This window comes from Muntiacus reevesi, chromosome 15 (genome assembly GCF_963930625.1).
Source record: "Muntiacus reevesi chromosome 15, mMunRee1.1, whole genome shotgun sequence".
In the NCBI taxonomy this organism is placed as follows: domain Eukaryota; kingdom Metazoa; phylum Chordata; class Mammalia; order Artiodactyla; family Cervidae; genus Muntiacus; species Muntiacus reevesi.
Window position 1 is genome coordinate 42,605,154 of NC_089263.1, and position 22,025 is coordinate 42,627,178.

At 34.3% G+C, this 22,025-nt stretch overlaps 1 protein-coding gene across 2 annotated transcripts in view; it reads right to left on the minus strand.

Annotated features, from left to right (window-relative positions):
* Positions 1–22,025, minus strand: part of BAZ1A (bromodomain adjacent to zinc finger domain 1A) — an 84,572-nt gene that overhangs the window by 24,812 nt on the left and 37,735 nt on the right. For both annotated transcript variants that reach the window (XM_065906358.1, XM_065906359.1), the window contains 13 exons: positions 21,542–21,685; positions 19,576–19,677; positions 17,237–17,324; positions 13,615–13,749; positions 12,710–12,809; positions 11,703–11,869; positions 9,603–9,698; positions 8,485–8,623; positions 7,057–7,203; positions 2,783–2,878; positions 2,434–2,658; positions 1,033–1,198; positions 540–653 (listed from right to left, as the gene is read on the minus strand). In XM_065906358.1, coding sequence (XP_065762430.1) covers positions 540–653; positions 1,033–1,198; positions 2,434–2,658; positions 2,783–2,878; positions 7,057–7,203; positions 8,485–8,623; positions 9,603–9,698; positions 11,703–11,869; positions 12,710–12,809; positions 13,615–13,749; positions 17,237–17,324; positions 19,576–19,677; positions 21,542–21,685 — 1,719 coding nt within the window. The remainder of the gene's footprint in view (positions 1–539; positions 654–1,032; positions 1,199–2,433; positions 2,659–2,782; positions 2,879–7,056; positions 7,204–8,484; positions 8,624–9,602; positions 9,699–11,702; positions 11,870–12,709; positions 12,810–13,614; positions 13,750–17,236; positions 17,325–19,575; positions 19,678–21,541; positions 21,686–22,025) is intronic.

Genomic DNA, 22,025 nt, shown 5'->3' on the forward strand with positions numbered 1-22,025 from the left:
TCAAAAGTCAAGATACTAAGATTTTTAGAATTTCTTTTGCAGATTTTTAGAATGATTATTTCTGTTAACTTTGAATATGATTTGCCATCTACAATATAGGAAAAGTTCCCACTTGTCTTCACAGCCAATCGTCATCCCTAATATGTCGCTATGTAATAAAATACTTTAGGCAGTCACTGAATTATTTAAGGTGCTGACATCTTTTCCTTCCACCTTCTACCAAAAGTTCCAATCTCTTCCTCAAAAGGCTTAAAGGAACTCTATGAAACCCAGAGTACAACTGTGATGATGGTGGCGGGAAGGGAGAGATACTATTAGTGATGCTAGAATGAGTTTTAGATTCCCTGAAAGTGCTTTTAAAAAAAACAAACCACATGTATATCTGAGGACTGGCTGTATGTAAACTTCACAAGCTTGCTGACACTATTACAAAACTACAGAAAATTAGTTTTCTAAAAATTTGGAAAGCATTTTAGAGTTTAAGGTGCTGATTTTTATTCTTTATGTCATCCAGATAAGCAGTGTAATTCAAACCATACCCAACAGATATATCTGCGATTGAATTTCTTTGCTCATCTTCCTTTAGTTTTTCTTGTTTCTCCTTCATTTTTTGTTCTTGCTCTTTAAGTTTTTCTTCTTTCCTTTTACGAATTCTGAAAGTTAAAATAAAATATTATAGTCTATATGATACTTTTAACTTTTAGTATCTTTAACCACCCAATTACAGAAAATGCTCCAAATGTTATCACAAAACTATAAAGTAATCTATTCATAACCTCTCAGTGGTATGCCAGTGCCACATTACAGCCCAACATGGTTTCATTTTTTAAAATAAATTTTATTACTCTTTATTTTTTTTTTTTTGCTGTGCTGTACAGCATGTATGGGATTTTAGTTCCCTGACCAGCAATTGAACCCATGTCCCCTGCATGGGGAGTGTGGAGTCTTAACCAAGGAAAGTCTGCAACATGTTTTTAGAGGCAAAGAAATCAACAGCTTTCATTAGCACAACGGGCTATAATTCTCTCTCACCTAGCAGCTGCTTCTTCCCTCTCTTTTCGATGTTGTTCTGCTTTTAACTCCCGGAACTCCTGTTTAGCTTGTCTTAATATGTCAACATAATCTTCAATGAAATCCCTAGTAGAAACTAGGGTCAGTAGTTTCCCACAGAGAGCATGAAGTATCTTCATCTTTTCTCCTGCCAAAAATTGGTAAACAACTTAAACAATTGGTAAACAACTAAAAAAATTTAATTTGTGGCTCAATGTGAAAATATTTAATAAAGACTAGGGAAGAGTCTCTTAAGAACAACTAGGCTAGTGGCATTTATGGAAAAAAACAACTTTGAATCCAATTAACAGTTATGTGATATACAACGCATTTCAAATACTAATAACTACCTTATATACTAGTTAAACAGACATGAAAAACTTTCTAATTGCAAAGAGTTAATTTTTAAGTTTTAATTTTAGGCTTATGTATGAAGTTCAAATCAAAACTAAGTTATAACCACATGAGACGCAAGACATGGGTTCAATCCCTGGTACGGGATGATCCCCTGGAAGAAATGGAACCCAATCTAGTATCCTTGCCTGGAGAATCCCTTGGATAGAGGGAGCTTGGCAGGCTACAGTCTACAGGGTTGCAAAGAGACATGACTAAGTGACTGAGCACGCATACACGCACACACGCACACACACACACACACACGCACACACACGCACGCGCACGCACACACACACACACACACACACACACACACACACACACACACACACACACACACACACACAAATGGCAACAGGCAAACTGCTACTCCGAAAAGACTACAAAAACACTACCATAAATTTTAAAATTATATGAATGTTAGATCAACTATACCACAATAAAAATTTTTTAAACTACATGACTCTTAAGAATTAGGTACTCTTATTATATGTTTCCTTAAATAAGCATAATAAATTCAATACTATATATTTGTACATTACAGTTTTTACTTTTATCTATAAAAGGAAGTAAAAAATAACCATCTTAATTTTACATATTGTGCCTCACTGCTCAAACATTTACTCAACTGAATGTTAGAATTCTGTAGCTACAGCTTACATTTCTGATATACTAATGAATAAAAATTAAAGTTAGGTAATTCCCACTTATCCTTCTAGACTTGCTAGATGTAGTAAACTAACCATCATTTTTAAAGTAATAGAAAATCCAAGGAGAAAAAGACAAGAAAATCATAAATAATTAAAGTTAATAATATAACAACTGTAGTTAATTTAGGTCACTATTTGTATTCTGACAATTTTATTTTAAAAGACTGCTTTCTTTCTTTCTTTTAAAACTGAGTGTCATCTAAAATTTTCTCACCAGCTACGGAGTATTCTGGGCATAAGTAGGAAGGTTCTACAAATTCTAACTTGCAAGGTTTACCTGGTGTCAAATCATACACTGAAGTGCTTGAGAGTTTCTTCACTAGGCTGGGGTTGCTCAAACGAAGCTCCATGCAGGCATCGTCCGTGGCATCAAAGCCCCCTCGCTTCTGATACCTGTACTTTGCATTTGCTGATGTGACATCAGCGCCTGAAGCTAAGATGTGCAGTCTGAGGATTTCAGAAAGAGTGCAGCTATCGAGATCCAAGCTTTTCAAACTGCAGCCTATAGTCATTAAAAACGAAAGAGTCGTTTAGAATGTACACAATAAATCCTCAGTAATGTAAAATATACCTTTATAAAAATAAAAAGGCAATCAAAAAAATAAAAAAATAAAACCCACACATACCCTGATGCAACTGCGGCCATGCAGCTGCCAAAGATGCAACTGCAGACAGTGCAGATTTTGTGGGGTCTGTATCTTCATCCAAAGCCTCTGTTAGATCTTTAAGGAAATAAATACTTTATTCTAGTGCAAATCAAAGCTTGAATACTTGGGAATAATGCCCTTTTAAAATGATGAAAGAAACAGCAAACAGCTTAACATTCAGGAACCTCAAAAGAACTGACACTAAGTACCATAAGCATCATTCACATTCTGCCTAGGCTCCAACTAAAACTATAAATCCTAAGACATGCACTACACACTAATTTTCCCCTTACTTAACATAAAGAAGACAATTTCCAAGTTACCAACAAGATACACATACACATTCCAAAAAAATGGTAAAATACATTTTAAAATGAGAGACAAATTTCCTTGCTCAATATAACTTTAAAAAAAGTCTACTTTGAAAATCAGAATCTATTTGAAGATACCCAAATCTTTCATAAATATTCAATTACAAATACTGAATCATAACAAAATATAAGTTGTAATCATCACAAAACCAACACAGAAAGAGCTGAAAAAACTTAATACTACTGTCACTTAACCACAGATTTATCTCTTCATTTAAATTGCCTGTTTTTATTTTGAAAACTCTGATCCATGAAACAATAAGAAGATATCCCTGTATTTTCTAAGTAAATTGCTTCAGCTTTGAAAACAGTGCTTAAGCTACAAACAGGACCAAAGAGCAAGTCTACTGACACAAATATATTTAAACCATTAGGATATACAATTATTCCTTACCTAGAAAATAAAATGTCACCAATGAAAAAACTTTTAAGCTGATAAAAAGACCTTCTGCTTTACCACAGTAGACACAGCTTCAGACTAAGCCTCAGATAATGCAAATTCTACTCTTAGCTCTGTCCATCCCTAGTTCCTACTTACGTAGCCTTTAGATCAGGCACTTAATTGGCTTCATTTTTTTTTTATAGCGCTAAGTCAAGATCAGCAGTTTTCAAATTCTTCAAGTATTTCCTGGAAGCACCATATAAAGTGAATGGAGATGATAACCCTGCCCATTCATCTTTTCAACTCTCCTCCACTAGCAGGGAGGAACCCCTGTACAATTTGTAGGCCTCCATGGATTAGAGCTGGGAAATCACTGAGCTAACCTGGTTCTGTGGGTCCTTCACGTTCTACTTTATGATTCCCTCCTCAAAGTTCACAAGCTAAAAAAATGAACCTTAGAGAAAAGAACTGCTGTCCTTTACTAAAGGAAAAAGGCCCTTTGGGATAAATGTCTGATTACAGTTACTGACAATTCCACGGCATTTGAGGCATAAACAGTACCACATAGGAGAAGTTCCCTAACTAAATGTTACGTATATTCATAAGCTATTCCTACCAGGCCATGAACTTAGTCGAAATGACAGACATTTATAATGTTTGTCACCAGGGATATACTAGATGTAAAACTTCTTTCAATTTTTGTTTTACATACACAGGCAAACAAACTTAAAATTAATATAGGCACTCTAAAATTAACAAGTCCTAGTTAAAAAGCTGTATAAGTGTACTGGCTCTCTTCCTTTGCAGCAATTCAACTTATTTTATCTATAGTAAGTTGTAACTTCCCAGGACAAAGGTTGTAAAGGCCTCAGGAAATGGACAATCAACAAAATGATGGTTTACTTTCAGTTGTGTTTAACAAGCTAACACATACTCTTCAATTCAACTATCTACCAAAGTGCTCTTTCATGAAACTGTAAATATCACTCTAGGATTTATCTGCTGATATAGTCACTTGGATACATCATACCAAGAGAATACAGCTAAACTGTGTAGGGGATGACCACCTGAAACAGATACATTCATCATCATCATAATCTACAATCAGGTACACATAATTTCAACACTAAACAATAACATCTCAGCAATACACAAAACTATTATATATCAGGGGAATGCTTTTGTCCCTATACTTGTGAAAGGCATTTAAGTTCATGATGTAAGACCAAAGAGAGGAACTCATATTTATAATGTAAGAATTAAAAATTGCTGGTCAAAATTTCCAAGATTCGACATAAAAACAAGGAGGCCAAAAAAATTACATGTTCTTGACAGATAATTACTTCTTTGCCATATTATAAGGTAATAAAATGTAATCATTATGAGGCTCCAGTCCAGAGTGCCTGAGATTGTATCCATCACTTCTTAGCCACATGTCTTTGGGCAAGTTAATTAAATTCCTTAAGACTAAGCTTCTTTTACATATAAAGGCAGAAAATAATTATATCTTCCTGATAACAGTGGTATGAGGATAAAACAACACATATATGGTGTCTTACTAGTTATGCAATCACTTACTCTCTATGTGATCTTCAGTAAATGACCTCACTGAACCTCATGTTTTTTCAACACTGAGGTAAATACATGCTTTTATTGTCGGCCCAATTTCCCCATTTCTAAAATGATCAAGAAAAACCTTACAAAATAAGGCCAGCTAATGAAGAAGTAAATGATATTCAATCCCATGTGATGTATTCAGGTGCTTTAAGGAAGACTACAGAAAAGTCTTTTTGTTACTGAGATGGGAGAATATATGAAAAATACCTGGGGGAACAGTCTGGGGCCCTTAATGAAACTGAAGTCACCATTTAAAATGTGGTAATAGGCAAATGAGAGCAGGGTGAAATTTTTGAAGTAATTTTTTCTCCCTCCATACATTTAAATAGTTTTGAAAGAAGCATTATTAATGATCAATACTTATTCTGAGGCAGACTTTATAGACAGTTTGTGTAGGAGTAGAGCTATAAAAATTACAGGAGTGCTGGCTTTGGCAGCACATATACTAAAAAATTACAGGAACAACAAATCATGAATAGAAAATAAAATGGCAATACAAGCATCAACAGTGACATATATTTTTCCTTTACATTAGCTGATTTTCCAATACAATTTCCTTTAGACCCCACTTTTTGTCATTAAGGCTTCCAAAACTACAAAATTCATCTAATTCAAATCCTGACTTAAAGAAAGCTTTATGTCTTGTATTAAGGTCAGAATTTGGTCAATAACCCTGTGATGTTATTGGTCATTAAGACAACCTAAAGGCTAGAAGAATGAATATATGTTACACAGTCTATCTTAGATCATCCATCTTTAGTGGTGGTACCTGTCATTAGAAAATCTTTGGATGTTTTATAAATGGATATACCCCTTTTCCCTTCCCTTTTATGAAACTGACTAAATCATCTGAGATGACAATGAAGACCACATTCCTAAAATGGCCTTGATAAGGGAGCTAGAGTGATTAGCACTCAAGCAAGAGAATATATTTTGCTTGAACTTAGGCTACAAAATCAAAAGACAATCGAACTGACTACATACTCATGACTCTCCTATTGCTCCATCAACCAGGCATAAAGGAAATTATGCTCCAATTATCTAAGGCCAACCATGCTACCTGAATGGAGAAATGTCCCATTTTTTTTTTTCCTACTAAGATTCTGCTATCAAGATGGCTCTACATTATTTCTTATCATGTATTTCTATGTAATACACTAAAGTTTATTTAATGGTCCTATCTCATAGGTGGCAAAATTCACAGAGAATATTATTCAGGAAGTCAAATCAACCTGTTAATATAAATGCTTAAGAATTCCTCTGGTTGAGGTAAAACCTAAATAAAACAGTGAACACTCTACTCTGTATTAAAAATAAAAAAGGTTTCCCCAAGAATTATTACTACATTAATATGTACCACACAGACTCTAGATACTTAACTGTACAGAAATTAAAGAGCAAAATTTCTAGTTCAAAGTAGCAAAATTTAAAAATTAAATGTTACTTAACTCTGATCTAAAAATTGTCAGATATGAAATGAAATCAATAATAATACTTTTAAAGCATTAATAACAACAATTGAAGTATTTTCTTGGATGGGGACAAAAACTCAGTGCTATTCAGTAAATTTCTTGGAATTACAGACACTGGTCAATGAAATTTGTAAGGTTCCTAAATCACAGGAGAAATCTAAAGGAATAAAAAACAAGATAGATTGGCGGGGTGAGGGTTGCAGCATTTTTAATGTCATCAGAAACAGGATATATTAAAACAAAGCTTTTGTAAAACAACTGATAATGTGTTGCTAGTATATGATTCAAAAATCAAGTAACTTGAACAACCATGTTTTATAACCGTAAAAGCCAAATTAATTTAAAATTTAACTAAAAGTTTATTTCACTACAAAGCTACTATCACAGCCAGCAATAATATTGAATTCTGACCTTTGGTGTCAGCATCAGTTATTTGCTCTTTGGCTACTTCCTCTTCTTCTTCAGCTATCGCCTGGAAGATGGCAGTCAGGAAGAAAAAAAGCAATTCACATAGTGGGCCTTCACTGTCATTTCCTACAAGAGCTTCCTCTAACACTTCTGTGAATAAAATGTTTAAAATGAATTTAAAGTTCTGGTCACATACTGGAAAAACAACTCCATTGGAACAATAAACATTTTAATCAACAATAGCCTGTGTAACTATTTTCTTATGTGCCCATCAAAGTAAAGCCAAGTATTATTTAAGGCAAAATCACAAAATAATTTTTAGTAATTACAATAAAATCATAAGCCAAAAATCACTGCATTCAAAGAAAGCCAAATTAGCCTCAGTTGATACAATATTTCATCTAAATTTAAGCCTGAGATGCAAATTAGTCATATATTAAAAATTATAATCTTACTCTAATTTGAGTAATGACACCAAAGATGTTATTGTTGTCCCAGTGTTCTTAAGAGCTATGTGGGACATTATGTTTACCAAATAGTACACATAAGAGGTAATCATCAGCATTAGCTATACTCCTAATATTGTGTTCAGGTCATAAGTGTTTCTCATCTAATTCACCTACCCTAAACGTCTTACCTCAACCAGCGTTGTTTAGACTTTCTTGATCTGTAAGGCACAGTGATTCATGCCTCACCTAGCTCATAAAGAAAAACTAAGGGAATGTGAAAGCCCTCCTGAAGAATACAGTCGATAAAATAAGAGTGGCATTAAAATCCTTTTAGAATTTTTATTTGAATCTAAAGAAGATTATTTTTCTATCAGTTAGCTAAGAAGCTAAAATGGGATCTAAAGCCCTTCTCATACTAATTTAGTTCTTATAAATGATGTACATACAAAGTAACAGTATGTAAATACAGAGGAGAAACAATCAAAAGTTAAAGTTAGGCAGTAACTTGTCTGTAAATATGGCCGTCAATCCCTCCCTTCCCTGCACTTACATACCATGCAACCCTCAAGAAATGAGGTCTATTCCTTCACCCACCTGAATCCCAGCAGGCCTAACTAATGGAATACGGCAGAAGCAAGGCTTGCCAGTTCTAGGCCTGGCTTGTAAGAAAAGTGACAGCTTCCGTGTCCAGCCCCGTGGAGCACTCAGCTGCCACGTGAGTGCAGGCTGCTCTGACGAAGCGGGACACCGCGTGGAGAACGCCGAGGTCCCAGGCATGTGTGTGAAGAAGCCACCTTGAACACTGAGCCAGGTCAGCCTTCAGGGGACTCCGGGCCCAGCCACTGTGGCTGTAATCACATGAAGGGCCCTACAGAAGACTGGCTAGCTGGGTCCAGGGGCTCCACAGAACTCTGAGAGAGAATAACGTGCTCCTTTAAACCACTGACTTTAGGGTGAACTATCACACAGCAATAGCACTTGCCTAGGGTCACTCCCTCAGGAAACTCATCTTGAAGATCAAAAAGCTCCCCAAAGGCATTAAGGAACTCCAAAACCATCAGAGCATCACCGAAGATTTCAGGAGGTAGTCTAGTTTTCACTGGAGTTGGTTCTGGGAGTTCCTGCAAGTTTAAACAATTTATATAACTATTTGAACCAAGTATAGGAAATTGTACAAAGACAGATACGATATATTCTTTACCTAATAAGAACTATTTCCCATTTCTCAACCCTGGATGTTCATTATAATCACTTTTGGAACTTTAAAAGTTATAGATGCTTAGGCTAGCTCATAATAAAGTTTCATGGCTGTAAATGTTATTAATATGCTGATTGCATCCAAATACTTATCTCCAACCCAGACTTCTCTCCCAAACATCAGGGTGTATGTATACAACTGCAGGTCCAAAGCTGAACTCCTTCCCTCTAAAATCTGTAATGCACGCAGCCTTTCCCAACTCATTTAATACCAACTCTACCCTTCTATTTGCTTGAGTATAATTGTCTACTTTTTTCTTTCCTATCCTGAATGAATCCCTGTTATCTGAAACTTCAAAAAAAAAAAAAAAGTTATAGATGCTGTGGCTTTAATTCGACTTTACTAACTCACAGTCTCTAAATCACTTACTAAATCACTTTTTCTTTCATTCAACTAACAGCATAACTTTAGGTTGAGCTGTACTTCTGACTACATTAGGAGTGACTCCTAATCTAGATTCTGAGGCCAAGGCATTAGCCATATCAATATGATCACCAGTGTGGTATTTTCCTTAGGATATGGAACAAAATTAATCCATCATCTATTGTCTCAGAAATGGTTCCTTATAAAATGAGATGAATGAGTTTGGTATAGACACTGGTTATTTCTGCAGGCAAAATCTCTGTCCAGTAACCAAATTAAATGTGTGCCTGGCCCCAGTGGTTACTGGACTATCAAGGATAGCACAGATGACCAACTATTTCCACAGGATAAGAATCATTATCAAAGCTTGTTATAAAATATTAACAATGCCATCCTGGTACTCTAAATATACATATTTGCTTAATCGGCTATCTCCTCTGTTATACAGGTGTGTGAAACATCACATAACATGCTTATACCTTAAGGTCATCACATTCCATATCTTCCCTGGGTTTACTCCACTGTTTTAAGTATTCCATATACTTTTTCTTTTCTTCACGCAACTTCTCTCTTTCCTAAAATGAAAGGTCAATAAAAATTCTTATGAGATATTTATAAGGCAGCACCGGCATCACCTTGGAACTAGTAGGAAACACAAATACTTGCACCCTACCTAGATCTCTTGAACTAGGAACTCTAGGGTTGGGACCCAGCAATTGATGTATTAATAAGCTCTTTTGGGGATTCTGCTGTACATAAAAGTGTGAAAACCACTGATCAAAACAATGCCTACCTGATAGAACTGTTACAAAGATGAAAGATGTTTGATAACATAGCAACTCCTGGATAAACATGAATTCAATCTGACCTTGTCTATAGCAGTGCTTTCTCTACTTTAAATCAATTAGATCTCAAGTGAAGAGATAAGAAATTATTAGAGTACCTAAAATACCCCCCCCCATATTTGTAATACATTAGTTTTCAAGATTCATTTAAACCTGACTAACTGCCTAGAGACACACAGAGGGGACAGTAAGTAAAAGCAATATTAGAGTACAATTGGTGGACTTTTTGCTCAGTGGTCTTTTGACAACTTCTTGGTTCTGGTATTTGAAACTGCAGGATAAATATTGACCCTAAAAAGTCTCTGGTAAGGCAGGATGTAAACAAAATATTTTGTTATAATTACTTCCAATAAATATACGTTAACTATGTAATAATATATATGCTTAATGCATGTTAATATTCTTTCTTGAAAATTTAGTAACACTGAAAGTAAACAGGTGGACACTTCTCAAGTTCAACAGAAAACACCTAGACAGTTACAGAACTTATCTGTGCTTTGAGTGGCCTGCTGAAATAAGCCCTCCCTCCACCCGAATAATTCTTGTAGGGTATAATAAGATGGGTATTTTCATTCACTGTTGCTAACAGTATACATAAGTACAACACATCTGACAAACAAATACCTATGTTCACCAGGTACAGAAAGTTTTTAACATGTTCTTACTCTTTGACCTAATATTTCACTTCTACAAATGAATCCAGAGACACCATCCTTGTAAAGTGCTTACCTGTATCTATTTGATTAAATATTACATGCAGTCACTAAAAATTTCACATTACTTAGCTTATTTAGTAGCAGGACAGAATGTTTATAATAATGTTGAACAAAATGTATATATACAAAATTATAAATGCTGAATCTTATTCTTTAAGCGCCACAATAGGATTAGAAATAAATTAATCAAAGCAATAATGCTCTCTCTAAATATTACCATTTAGATTACAAGTGGTTTTTTTTCCTTGTATTCTACACTTTCTGGAGTAAACACATATCAGACACTCCCTACCTCCACCCAAGGGCCTATCTGAAATAATTCAAGAAACACATACAATTTAAATGAACATAATATATAACATGATCACCTAGGGTACTTGTGGTGGTTTAGTCGCTAAGTCGTGTCCGACTCTTGCGACCCCATGGGATGTAGACCACTAGGCTCCTCTGTCCATGGGATTCTCCAGGTAATAATACTGGAGTGGGTTGCCATGTCCTTCTCCAAGGGTACTTATGAATATCCAGAAAACCAATGACAATGATGGACTTCAGAAGAAACCAACTATAGAATTCTCTAAGAAATATCTACCATTGAAGATGATAATCAAAGATTTGCCGAAACAAAGATACTTTATTCTTCAAGGAAAATAAGAACACTACACTAATTCTTATTGCTCATACATTTTATTGTATTTTTCTAACAATGTAGCTTTCTTCTGAAAATTTTACTTCCCTAAATATGGAAGTCTAAACAATGAAGAAAAGCAATGTTAGAATTGTACTTCGGAAGAGGCTCTGAGGTGTAAAGTCACTCATATACGTTGAACCTTAAATCATTCATTAAATTTTCCAAGAAAAATGGAGATATCCCAAAACAGTTTATCAGTGCTCTATGTACAACTATAAATGTAAATGAAAGTTATAAAAATATTTTAAAATTAACCATGAATTTAAATATACAAAATGTTGAATACTATTTTCTATTTGTGGAGAGTATAACTAATATACTTGGATATACCTTTTCTCTTTCTATTTTAAGCCTCTCTTTTTCTTCTTTCTTCTTCAGTCTCTCTTCTTCAACAATTTTCTTCAATTCTTCCTTCTTTTTCTCTTTATCCTCCTTTTCTTTTTTCTTTGCCTCTAGGGCATCTGCTTTTTCTCTTTTTAATTTAGCCTTTTCAAAAGCTGTGGAGAAGATCAGACTTAGAATTATACACAGACAGAAAATAACACACTTTTTAAATGTAACAAAAGAACCTCAGAAATATTTTAAGGTTTAAATGAGATCAAGAAAACCTCACAGAGGGAGTTAGCTGGTGATTAGAATGGGAAGAGCAAGTCCTCTCTGTTTAAGACAAACTACTGCCATAGGACAAACACAAACCTGCCTTTCAAAGCCTTGCTACTCAAAGTGTGGTCCTAAGACCAGCAGCAAGGTACCACCTTGTTGGAAATGCAGAATCTTTTCTTCCACTCAGGCCTACTAATTTAGAATCTTCATTTTATTAAGATTCCCAAGTGATTCATGTATACAGTCACATTTGGGAAACAATGTTTTATAAGGCTATAGGAATCAAACAAAAATGGCTAGAAACTGCCAACTTGTGCTTAATCTAGCACTAGGTCAGTTTAACAGAGGATATGTTATACCTTTTTTTTTTTTTTAGTTATTATATTAACAGTTTTATTTTATTTTATTTTTCCAGTGGGTTTTGTCATACATTGAATGTTATACCTTGAAATGTTGTTTTAAGAGATAAACAGAGGTCTCACTTATCAAAGAAATTAATAGTTATCTGAGGGAAAAAACTAATCTTAAGAAAGACAAAACCAGAAATAAGACATTTTAGAAACATCCCCTTCCTAGGCACAGAGAAATCCACTTTCCTGTAACTAAAGAGTTTTTGGAGACAAAAAAAGGTATTAAGAGGGCAGACAACAAATGAAGGTGAAGGAATTGGAGACATTTATTAAGCCTCTTCTGTTTGCCAAGATCTTTGGTATATCCTTTGCACTAAAACTCACCCAGTGATTTCATTTCTTCTTGCTTTAAAAGTCTGTCTCTTTCTTTAGTAGTTTTGTTCCTATAACCTGCATTCGTCTGTTTACTGGCAATGCTGTCCTCCTAAAAAAAATAAAATTAAAAACAAAACACACACATAAAACCCAAGAAACTAAAGGTGTAGAACCACAACTTTTACAAACTGGTCTACTTTTTCTTACACTTAAAATAAAAAATGAAAAAATTTAAAGCCCTCATCAATTATACTTTCTTTATACTAAGGTTTTATTCTAAAATATAATTGAACTTTTAATAATTCTAATCATAGTAACATATAGAATATCAGTTAAATCTGTAGTTCAACAAATTAGTACAAAACTCTCTCAGAAAAAACAACCAGTAATACATAAGGGGAGCCTTAAAAATATGCATTAGAAAAACAAACAAAAACATTCCAGGGTACTTAAACTAGCTGGTGTAGACATCAAATAAGAAAGAGGCAGAGTAAACACATATCAGAGACATTTTTGTAGTCAATATTAAAGATATCAAGTTTATTTTTACTTTCTTTCTTGGTAGATTAAGGTCTCTAGCCTGCTTAATTGTGATATTATCTCTTATGTTTCAAATGACCTTTACATTTCAGTTCCATACTTTATTCCCTGTATTTCATCCTGCTTTACATTTTAGTAACTGCTTACATTTCAGTATAAAACCCCTGTGGCATGAGACTCATGTCTAACTCACACCTGAAACTTCTACAAGCCTCACTGCTAAGCAGTTGTCAACATACAGTACACCCTGTTCTTGTGTGAAGGAAAGTGTTCCTTCCTACAGGGTCCAGGGGAGAAGGGAGTCAAACCCTACTCTTAATTTTGGTTAGTTTTATTAAGAATTACTGAGTACTTTTTATCTGTTCTCTATTTACCTGACTAACAGATACTCGTTTAGGAGGTCTCCCTCTTCTTCTGTTAGCTGAACTGAAGATAAATGTGGGTGGATCATCAGGGAAGAAGTAAGAAAAATCTTGTTCTGATATTTTATACGTTGAAAGAGATGATTCCTTCATTAAAAAAAAAAAAAAAAGAAGACATAGGGTACAATAATAACACATTAGTAAATCATATATAGATAAGCTCTAACATGTCATATGATTACTGTTAAAAACCAGGTCAAAAAAAAAAAAAAAAAAAACCAGGTCAAAAGCACTAGAATTTTATGTGTATTGTGTAGTAACATACATTTTATTTCTTGATCCTTTTAAAAATTGCATAATTAATCAGCTTTACCAGGAAGAAAACTACAATTCAAAGGATTTCTTCACCATAAAATTTTCAAGAATGCTTCAACGGTTTCCTGAATTCTAAAATTATCTCAAAATTTCACTTATACAATAATCTTTTTTGCTTGCTTTCGACTAATTTTGTATGAGGCTTTCTAGTAAATAAATAATCCACATACTAAATATTAAAAAATACAATACATTAAATCAATAAATTTTTCTTAGCCTAACCGCTGAACATTTAGACTTCCCCCTCTAGTTTGAAGTGATAACTTAAATACTTTATGTATCAAATTTTAAAGCTGGTCTGGATAAAAGCAGAAATATTGATAAATTTCTATAAAGTTTCAACTCAAAATTAAAGTTCATAGAAGTCAACCTCATTTTTACTGTAAGTTGTGTGGTTCCTGGATATCTGCTAAAATCAAGAGTTTTCTTTCCTTCTACTTTCATCCATGTCCAACTCTAAACTTCTTATTTTCAATTAGCAATTCTGAAGGTAAGTTTTGGTCTAACAGCAAAGACTATCTTCTTTCTTCCTCTCCAAAAAAAAATGCTATTTACAGAAATACAGAAAATGTGATGATATAAAATTTTAAGTTACTAATAAAATAGGATTGCTTCCACTGGGAATTCAATTTACTATATAATATTTTTACTTTTGGTATAACATAGCTTTTAATACCTAACACAGTAAATGAAGAATTCATTTAAGATTTCACATTAAATTCCATTAAGATGGCTGTCTACTGTACCACTTAAATAACCTGTGAATATTCCACGTGCAGTGTGGGAGACTGGGTTCCATCCCTAGGTTAGGAAGATCCCCCGGAGAAGGGAACAGCTACCCACTCCAATATTCTGGCCTGGAGAATTCCATGGACTGTACAGTCCATGTGGTTGCAAAGAGTCAGACATGACTGAGCAACTTTCACTTCATAAAGAACAGTACTTTGAGTGGATGGCTTCTTCTGAAACACATACCCAAAAAGGATCAAATAGGCTTTAATATATTAACTTGCCAAGGTATCCTTATTCACACACACAACACGCACAATAAAAAAAATCCCACATCTTTGTGTTCTTGCAGGTATTCCTAACAACAGTCTACATTTACCATACTGGTTATCAAACTTGGCTGTTTTAAGGGGGCGGGGGGGCGGGTGTGTGTGTGTGTGTGTGTGCACGCGCGTGCAAGTATAACAGAATATCCACTGGTTATCAAACTTGGCTGTTTTAAGGGTGTGTGTGTGTGTGTGTGTGTGTGTACAAGTATACCAGAATATCCACTGGTTATCAAACTTGGCTGTTTTAAGGGTGTGTGTGTGTGTGTGTGTGTACAAGTATACCAGAATATCCACTGGTTATCAAACTTGGCTGTTTTAAGGGTGTGTGTGTGTGTGTGTGTGTGTGTGTGTGTGTGTGTGTGTGTACAAGTATACCAGAATATCCACTGGTTATCAAACTTGGCTGTTTTAAGGGTGTGTGTGTGTGTGTGTGTGTGTGTGTGTGTGTGTGTGTACAAGTATACCAGAATATCCACTAACCATCTTTCACCATACTAGGTATCAAACTTGGTTGTTTTAAGGGTGTGTGTGTGTGTGTACAAGTATACTAGAATAGCCACTAACCATCCTTCATTATACTCATAAGAGAAAAATGTTTACTATAACTTTAATTTTTATTTATTAAGTAAAGTTGAACTTTTCAAAGTTATTGACTTTATTTTCCTTGGTTAAAACTTATGTCCATCACCATTTTTTCCTTAATTGGGCTATTTTTGTTTGTTGATGTGGGAGAAATCTTATAAAATGAGATGAACTGGCCAACTGGCTATTTATGATACACACAAGCGGCTTTACACATATTCATTGACTGTCTATCAAATGTCAGGCACTGTTCTAGCCATTTATCACAAGTGTCTAAATCAACAACTTTTTTAAGCATCATTTTACATGACTACCTGTTCAATACTATAGACAGAAGAATGCTTAAATCATGTTCTCTTATCAAGACAAATACTTTAAAAATTCTTTCAGATGATTTTACCTTACATGTTTTCAAGTTTTTATACTTCATCCACTGTAAATTTTGATGTCTATTTTTCTAATGGAGTGCTCATGTTTTATAATTGATTTGAGCTCCTCAGTATATTCACTCAAAGTATCGTTCCCTTCAGCACTTGCCCTTCAAATCTGTTCATGACATTTTTAATTCTACATAAGTTCATATTGTCAAATCAACCTCGTCTTGGTATTTCTTTTCTATTGCTCCACCTAAGTACTTTAGCATAAATAACATTAAGATTTATTTTATGTCCTTTTTATTTTTTGAGTTAGACCCAACATTTTTCCAGATAGACCCAACTATTTTCCAAGTAGTTAACCAAGTGTCCTAGTTCTATTTATCTTTGTCTCTAGAGATGTGAAATACTACTTTTCACATAAACTCAAATACCCTTTTCCTTCATATCTTTTCTTTTGATGTAATATATACATATGATGAAATGCACAAATCTTAGGCATACAGTACCTGACTTTTGACACATGCATCATTTCTCTAATCCATTCTATTGTTTTACTTAGATAATGTCTCTCTCCCAATATAAGTACTTCTCATTTAAAAACACTAGTTTTATTTTACCATTTAACTTTTTACTTGAGTATACAATATGAGGTTCCTAAACTTGATTTTTTTCCTCTAAATAGTTATTAATGAAATATAATCTATCTGCTTAGTATTGGTCTCTGAGATTCTTTTTATTATATATATTATCTTCTTACCTAGTAGGATCTATTTTAGCATTGTTCTTTGGATCTGTTTTTCTGAGCCAGCATTACACTATTAGAAAACTCTAGTTGCACTACCCATTCACCTTTTTTTTTTGGCCGTGCAGCTTGTGGGATCTTAGTTCCCTGACCAGGGATCGAATCTAAGCCCCCCTGTAATGGAAATGCAGAGTTCTAACCACTGTACTGTCAGGGAATTTCCCCCATAGTTTTCCGTTTACTCACATTTATCGTGGTTGACCTTTTTATACAAGGAGAACAGTGGAAGTAACTGAAGCATCTAGCATGTCTAGCAATTGCATAAAAACAGTATTTAATCCAATGAATACAAAGAAAATTACTAAAAACTGGCTCCAGATAAAGAAAGCTATTTTCAAGCAACTTTGGAATAACATTTCTGCAATGTTACAACCTTATAACACTACTCATTTTTCTCTTTCTTCCTTCTTTTCAACAAATAATATCACTGTTCTAACTACCTTAATTTTAATGACTCCATCTTGTGGTTCACAGTGTTGCTTCAGAAAAAGTTTTAGTTTATCACGAGAAAATAGGTGTTTTCTCCGGCTATAAGGAAAAGGAGGAGAAAGAAAACAGTGTTAATATCCAAGAATTCAATCTGAGCTCCATAATCTCTTTAGATCCACAATTCAATTTCAAACCTAGGAAAAGAACACTTCATTTTCCAATAGTATTTATAAGTTAGAAGAAACTTCTACAGAAGTATTTATGTTACTATTTCATTAAACAAAAATGATGGAGAGAATATATATATATTTATATGTAAAGAAGTATTTATGTAGAATGTTAGAAGATCTACTTGAGTGGATCTACCATAAAAGTCTATTACAAAAACAGTATATGCATTTGTTGCTTAGGAACCACTTAGAAATCAAATAAACCTCAAGAAAAATATACTACACAGAGTAAACCAAATATTATAAAATTAGATGATCATCCCTACAAGTATTACCATTAAAATTCTTAACATAATCAAAATTCACAGACTACCATGTAGTCAGTTCAGTTCAGTTCAGTCACTCAGTCGTGTCCAACTCTTTGTGACCCCATGAATCCCAGCACGCCAGGCCTCCCTGTCCATCATCAACTCTCAGAGTTTACTCAAACTCGTGTCCATCAAGTCGGTGATGCCATCCAGCCATCTCATCCTCTGTCATCCCCTTCTCCTCCTGCCCCCAATCCCTCCCAGCATCAGGGTCTTTTCCAGTGAGTCAACTCTTCCCATGAGGTGGCCAAAGTATTGGAGTTTCAGCTTCAGCATCAGTCCTTCCAATGAATACCCAGGACTGATCTTTAGGATGGACTGGTTGGATCTCCTTGCAGTCCAAGGTACTCTCAAGAGTCTTCTCCAACACCACAGTTCAAAAGCATCAATTTTTCGGTGCTCAGCTTTCTTCACAGTCCAACTCTCACATCCATACGTGACCACTGGAAAAACCATAACCTTGACTAGACGGACCTTTGTTGACAAAGTAATGTCTCTGCTTTTTATTTATTTATTTATTTTTTGTCTCTGCTTTTTAATATACTGTCTAGGTTGGTCATAACTTTCCTTCCAAGGAGCAAATGTCTTTTAATTTCATGGCTGCAGTCACCATCTGCAGTGATTTTGGAGCCCAAAAAAATAAAGTCTGACACTATTTCCACTGTTTCCCCATCTATTTGCCATGAAGTGATGGGACCAGATGCCATGATCTTAGTTTTCTGAATGCTGAGCTCGCATAGTGCTACATAAATCAACATTCAAATGGATATTGTGAACAGAAGTGAACATGGGTTTTATCAAATTGTAAAATATTTTGTATTTAAACTTCATATGGCAGCCAGCAAATTCATGAGATTAAAATTAAAGAGAATGATTAAAACTAAAAATATACTATTTTTCATTTTCCTTAGGCTCCAAATTAAAAAACAGCAACCACAATAGTACCATCACCACACACAGAAGACAAAAAAATAAACACACAAGTATTTCTAGAAAGGTTCTGGAAAGAAAGCAAATATTTCAATTGAATTTAATGTATTCCTTTTCAAAAAACGCTATGTTAAAAGTTTCTATGAGTAAACAAACAATATAGGAGTTCTTAAGTAATGGCCCTCCCCAAAATACGTACTTTTTCCTAAACTATAGGAAGGACTACATGAAAAAGAAGTCTGAAAAAGGAGCCCAGCACCATATACTAACTGAGAGTAACTATCTTTTGACTGTTAACTAAATACACTAGTCCTTAAGAAATGTATTGTTCTACATGGCACCTATTAGCCATATTTTTTTTAATAAATAAAATTAAAATAAAAACTTCAATTCTGCACTATTACTAGCCACACTTCCATCATATGAGACAGCACACATATAACCTTTCTGTCACTGAAGGAAGTCCTCCTTGTCAGAGCTACTCTGTCATAGTAAGGCTACCTTACAGGAATATTACTATTTCTTTATTATAGGTATAGTATTATCATTTCATGCTAACAAAGAGCTGCAAGTCAATTAAGTCTTCTGTTATCAAGCATAACTTTCCCATCGTATTATAATCTCTGGTCCACCAATTAAGAAGAAAATGAGTTAATAAGACCGTAACCAAGATCTAGCAGAATTATATTTAAAGTATAAGTCAAAAATTAAATAGAAAAGTGAAAAATATTAAATAGGGGATTACATTATATAAAAAACATATCTTGAGCTAAAAGCAAAAAAAGGAAAAAACTCAGTAAAACTATACTATTCATTGGTCCATAAACTGAACAATATAATTATTCTACTTTAAACCAGCATAGAGAAGATAGGGAATTTTACCTGATTTGTGTTGCCTTAACAATAGCACACTCATACAATTCTTTTTTAGTGGGTTGCACCTTGTACTTGAATAATAAGGGATCAACTACATCTTTTTTCTTTCTAAAAAAAAGCAAAGATATGAATAAGTTAATAATTTATTTAGAAACAAGATATTTTAAATGAAATCTAGTTTTGAAAAACATACTATAACAGAATTGAATGCATTCAGCTTTTAATTATGATTTTATAAGTTACTGATATGCCTCACTATTTTATTAGTCAAAATAGTACAAAGTGCTATTTTATGTTAGATAGGCACTTTAATTGCTCATTCAATAAGTTTTCCTTGAGTAAAGAAACTAACTACAGATAAATAAGCAGAATGCTCAGTTTAGACAAATTTATAAACAAACAAATAGCTCTGGATTTACTTCTTCTTGGATTTACTTTCTTCTTCATAGCTACTGGATTTACTTTCTTCTTCCTAGCTATGTAATCCAAGAGCAAAAATGAGATAATATAGCTTACCTTGCTTCAAGAACTAGCAAAGGGTTACACATTTAATTCCCACCCCCACCAATTTCTCGTTTTTCCCTCCCTTTGAGGGTACATTCATTCATTCATCCATCCACTCACTAAATAGTTCAGAGCATAGAGTGTGCCAAATACTAATCAAGATGAAGGATTCAGTGGTGAGCAGAACAGAAACACAGTAAGGAGACACACAAAATACACAACAGGGTGGGGTGAGCTGCTGTGAAGGGAATGGGTACAGAGTGAAAGGTCCTATCTCATACAGGGTGATGGTCCTCAATAAATGGACCGGGTAGGCCTTCCAAAAAGTTAACATGCAAGCAAAGATCTGAAAGAAATGAGTGAGCAACTCATGAGAAAAACCTTGGGGATATGAGTTTTTAAAGTAAGAGAGAAAGAGTGTGTAAAGGTCCTGACAGAGAAGCATGCATGGTTTGCACAAGAAGCAGAATAAACAGTGAGAAAAAAAAGAAGGTTCAGTCAGAGAGGTGAAAGCTGGGACAGGCGATGGGGTCACCATGAAGGGCTTTAAATTTTACTCTGAGTAAAGACACCAGAGGATTCTGAATACTGCTGTGATGATGATTTAACTTAACACTTCTGAAGGATCATCTTGGCTGTGAACAGGGGGATAGAGTGAAAACAGGGATATCCGTAGGAAAACTGCAATACAATAGACTGAGTAGAAAAAAATGTTGGCAGGACAAAATAAGGTAGTAGAGTGAAATGGTTAGATTCTAGAAAAGCTGCCTCTAGAATGCCAGTGTATATGTAAAGGGGATATAAGTGGAGGTTATAGAGAAAAAAATGATATGAAAGGATGATAAAGAGAAGCATAGGGCAACGAAAGTAAGATACAAAGTGATACAAATATAGTACACACACTGCAGCGTCAATCTATACGGATTTATATGACTTTCTCTGAGAACACTCAGCTGACCAAAACTGTCAATTGAATGAATTTCAGAGTTAATTTCTTTACTATATGCACTATAAAGTGAAACATAAAGCTCAGAAAGTTAGTTTCTTTACTATATACACCACAAAGTGAAAAATAAAGTACAGAATGAATTTTCCCAAGTAAGCAAAAGTGGAATGTGTAAGTGTAAGTGAATGAAGTGAGCTTCAATTGCTCTTCAATAGCTGACTAGAATTAACTAGGTAAATTTCAGTTTTGCAAACTCTAACATGTGTTGTTGAGCCACACTGTTTAGATGCACAGTATATACCAGTGTATGGTTAGAAAGAAGAAAAAGTTACTTAGGTGGGTTACCAGTACCCAATCTAACATACATACATACATAATATATACACTTGTTTATTTATTTAAGCTGCGTGTGGCTTGTGGGAACTTATTTCCCCAACCAGGGACTGAACCTGGGCCCCTGTCAGTGAAAATGTGGACAGCCAAAGAATTCATACATTTCAAAAGCTGATAAAAATCACTTACCCATTTTGAAAAGAACTGTTTTGTGTTTCTGAATCATCACTATCACTGATGATAATAGTCTCTTCATCTATACTGCTGACATGTCCATTAGCAAAACCATTTTGGTGTGATGGAGGGAGGACTTCCAAAATCCTGCACTGTAATCTAAAAGAAAATGGGACATTTAAAAACATAAATAATTTTTGATATTTTATAATCAAACATTTCAGAGCAATCTATTTTGAGCAAGTAAAAAGCAATTTTGTAGAAACTATGGCTGATTAATATAATCAATTTAGTACAAAAGAAAGCCGTCAATTTAAGAAACAGCCAATTTAAGTAAAGGTTAGCTACAATTTAAAACAATACAAACTTGTAACATTTATTGTGATTTCTGATCTCTGGAAAGCTTCCTACTCACTAACTCTACCCTATTTTGGCTTCCCTTACCTCTGCCTGCTGTATCTGGATTTTATGGGCTGCAATTTCAGAATCACCCACCACA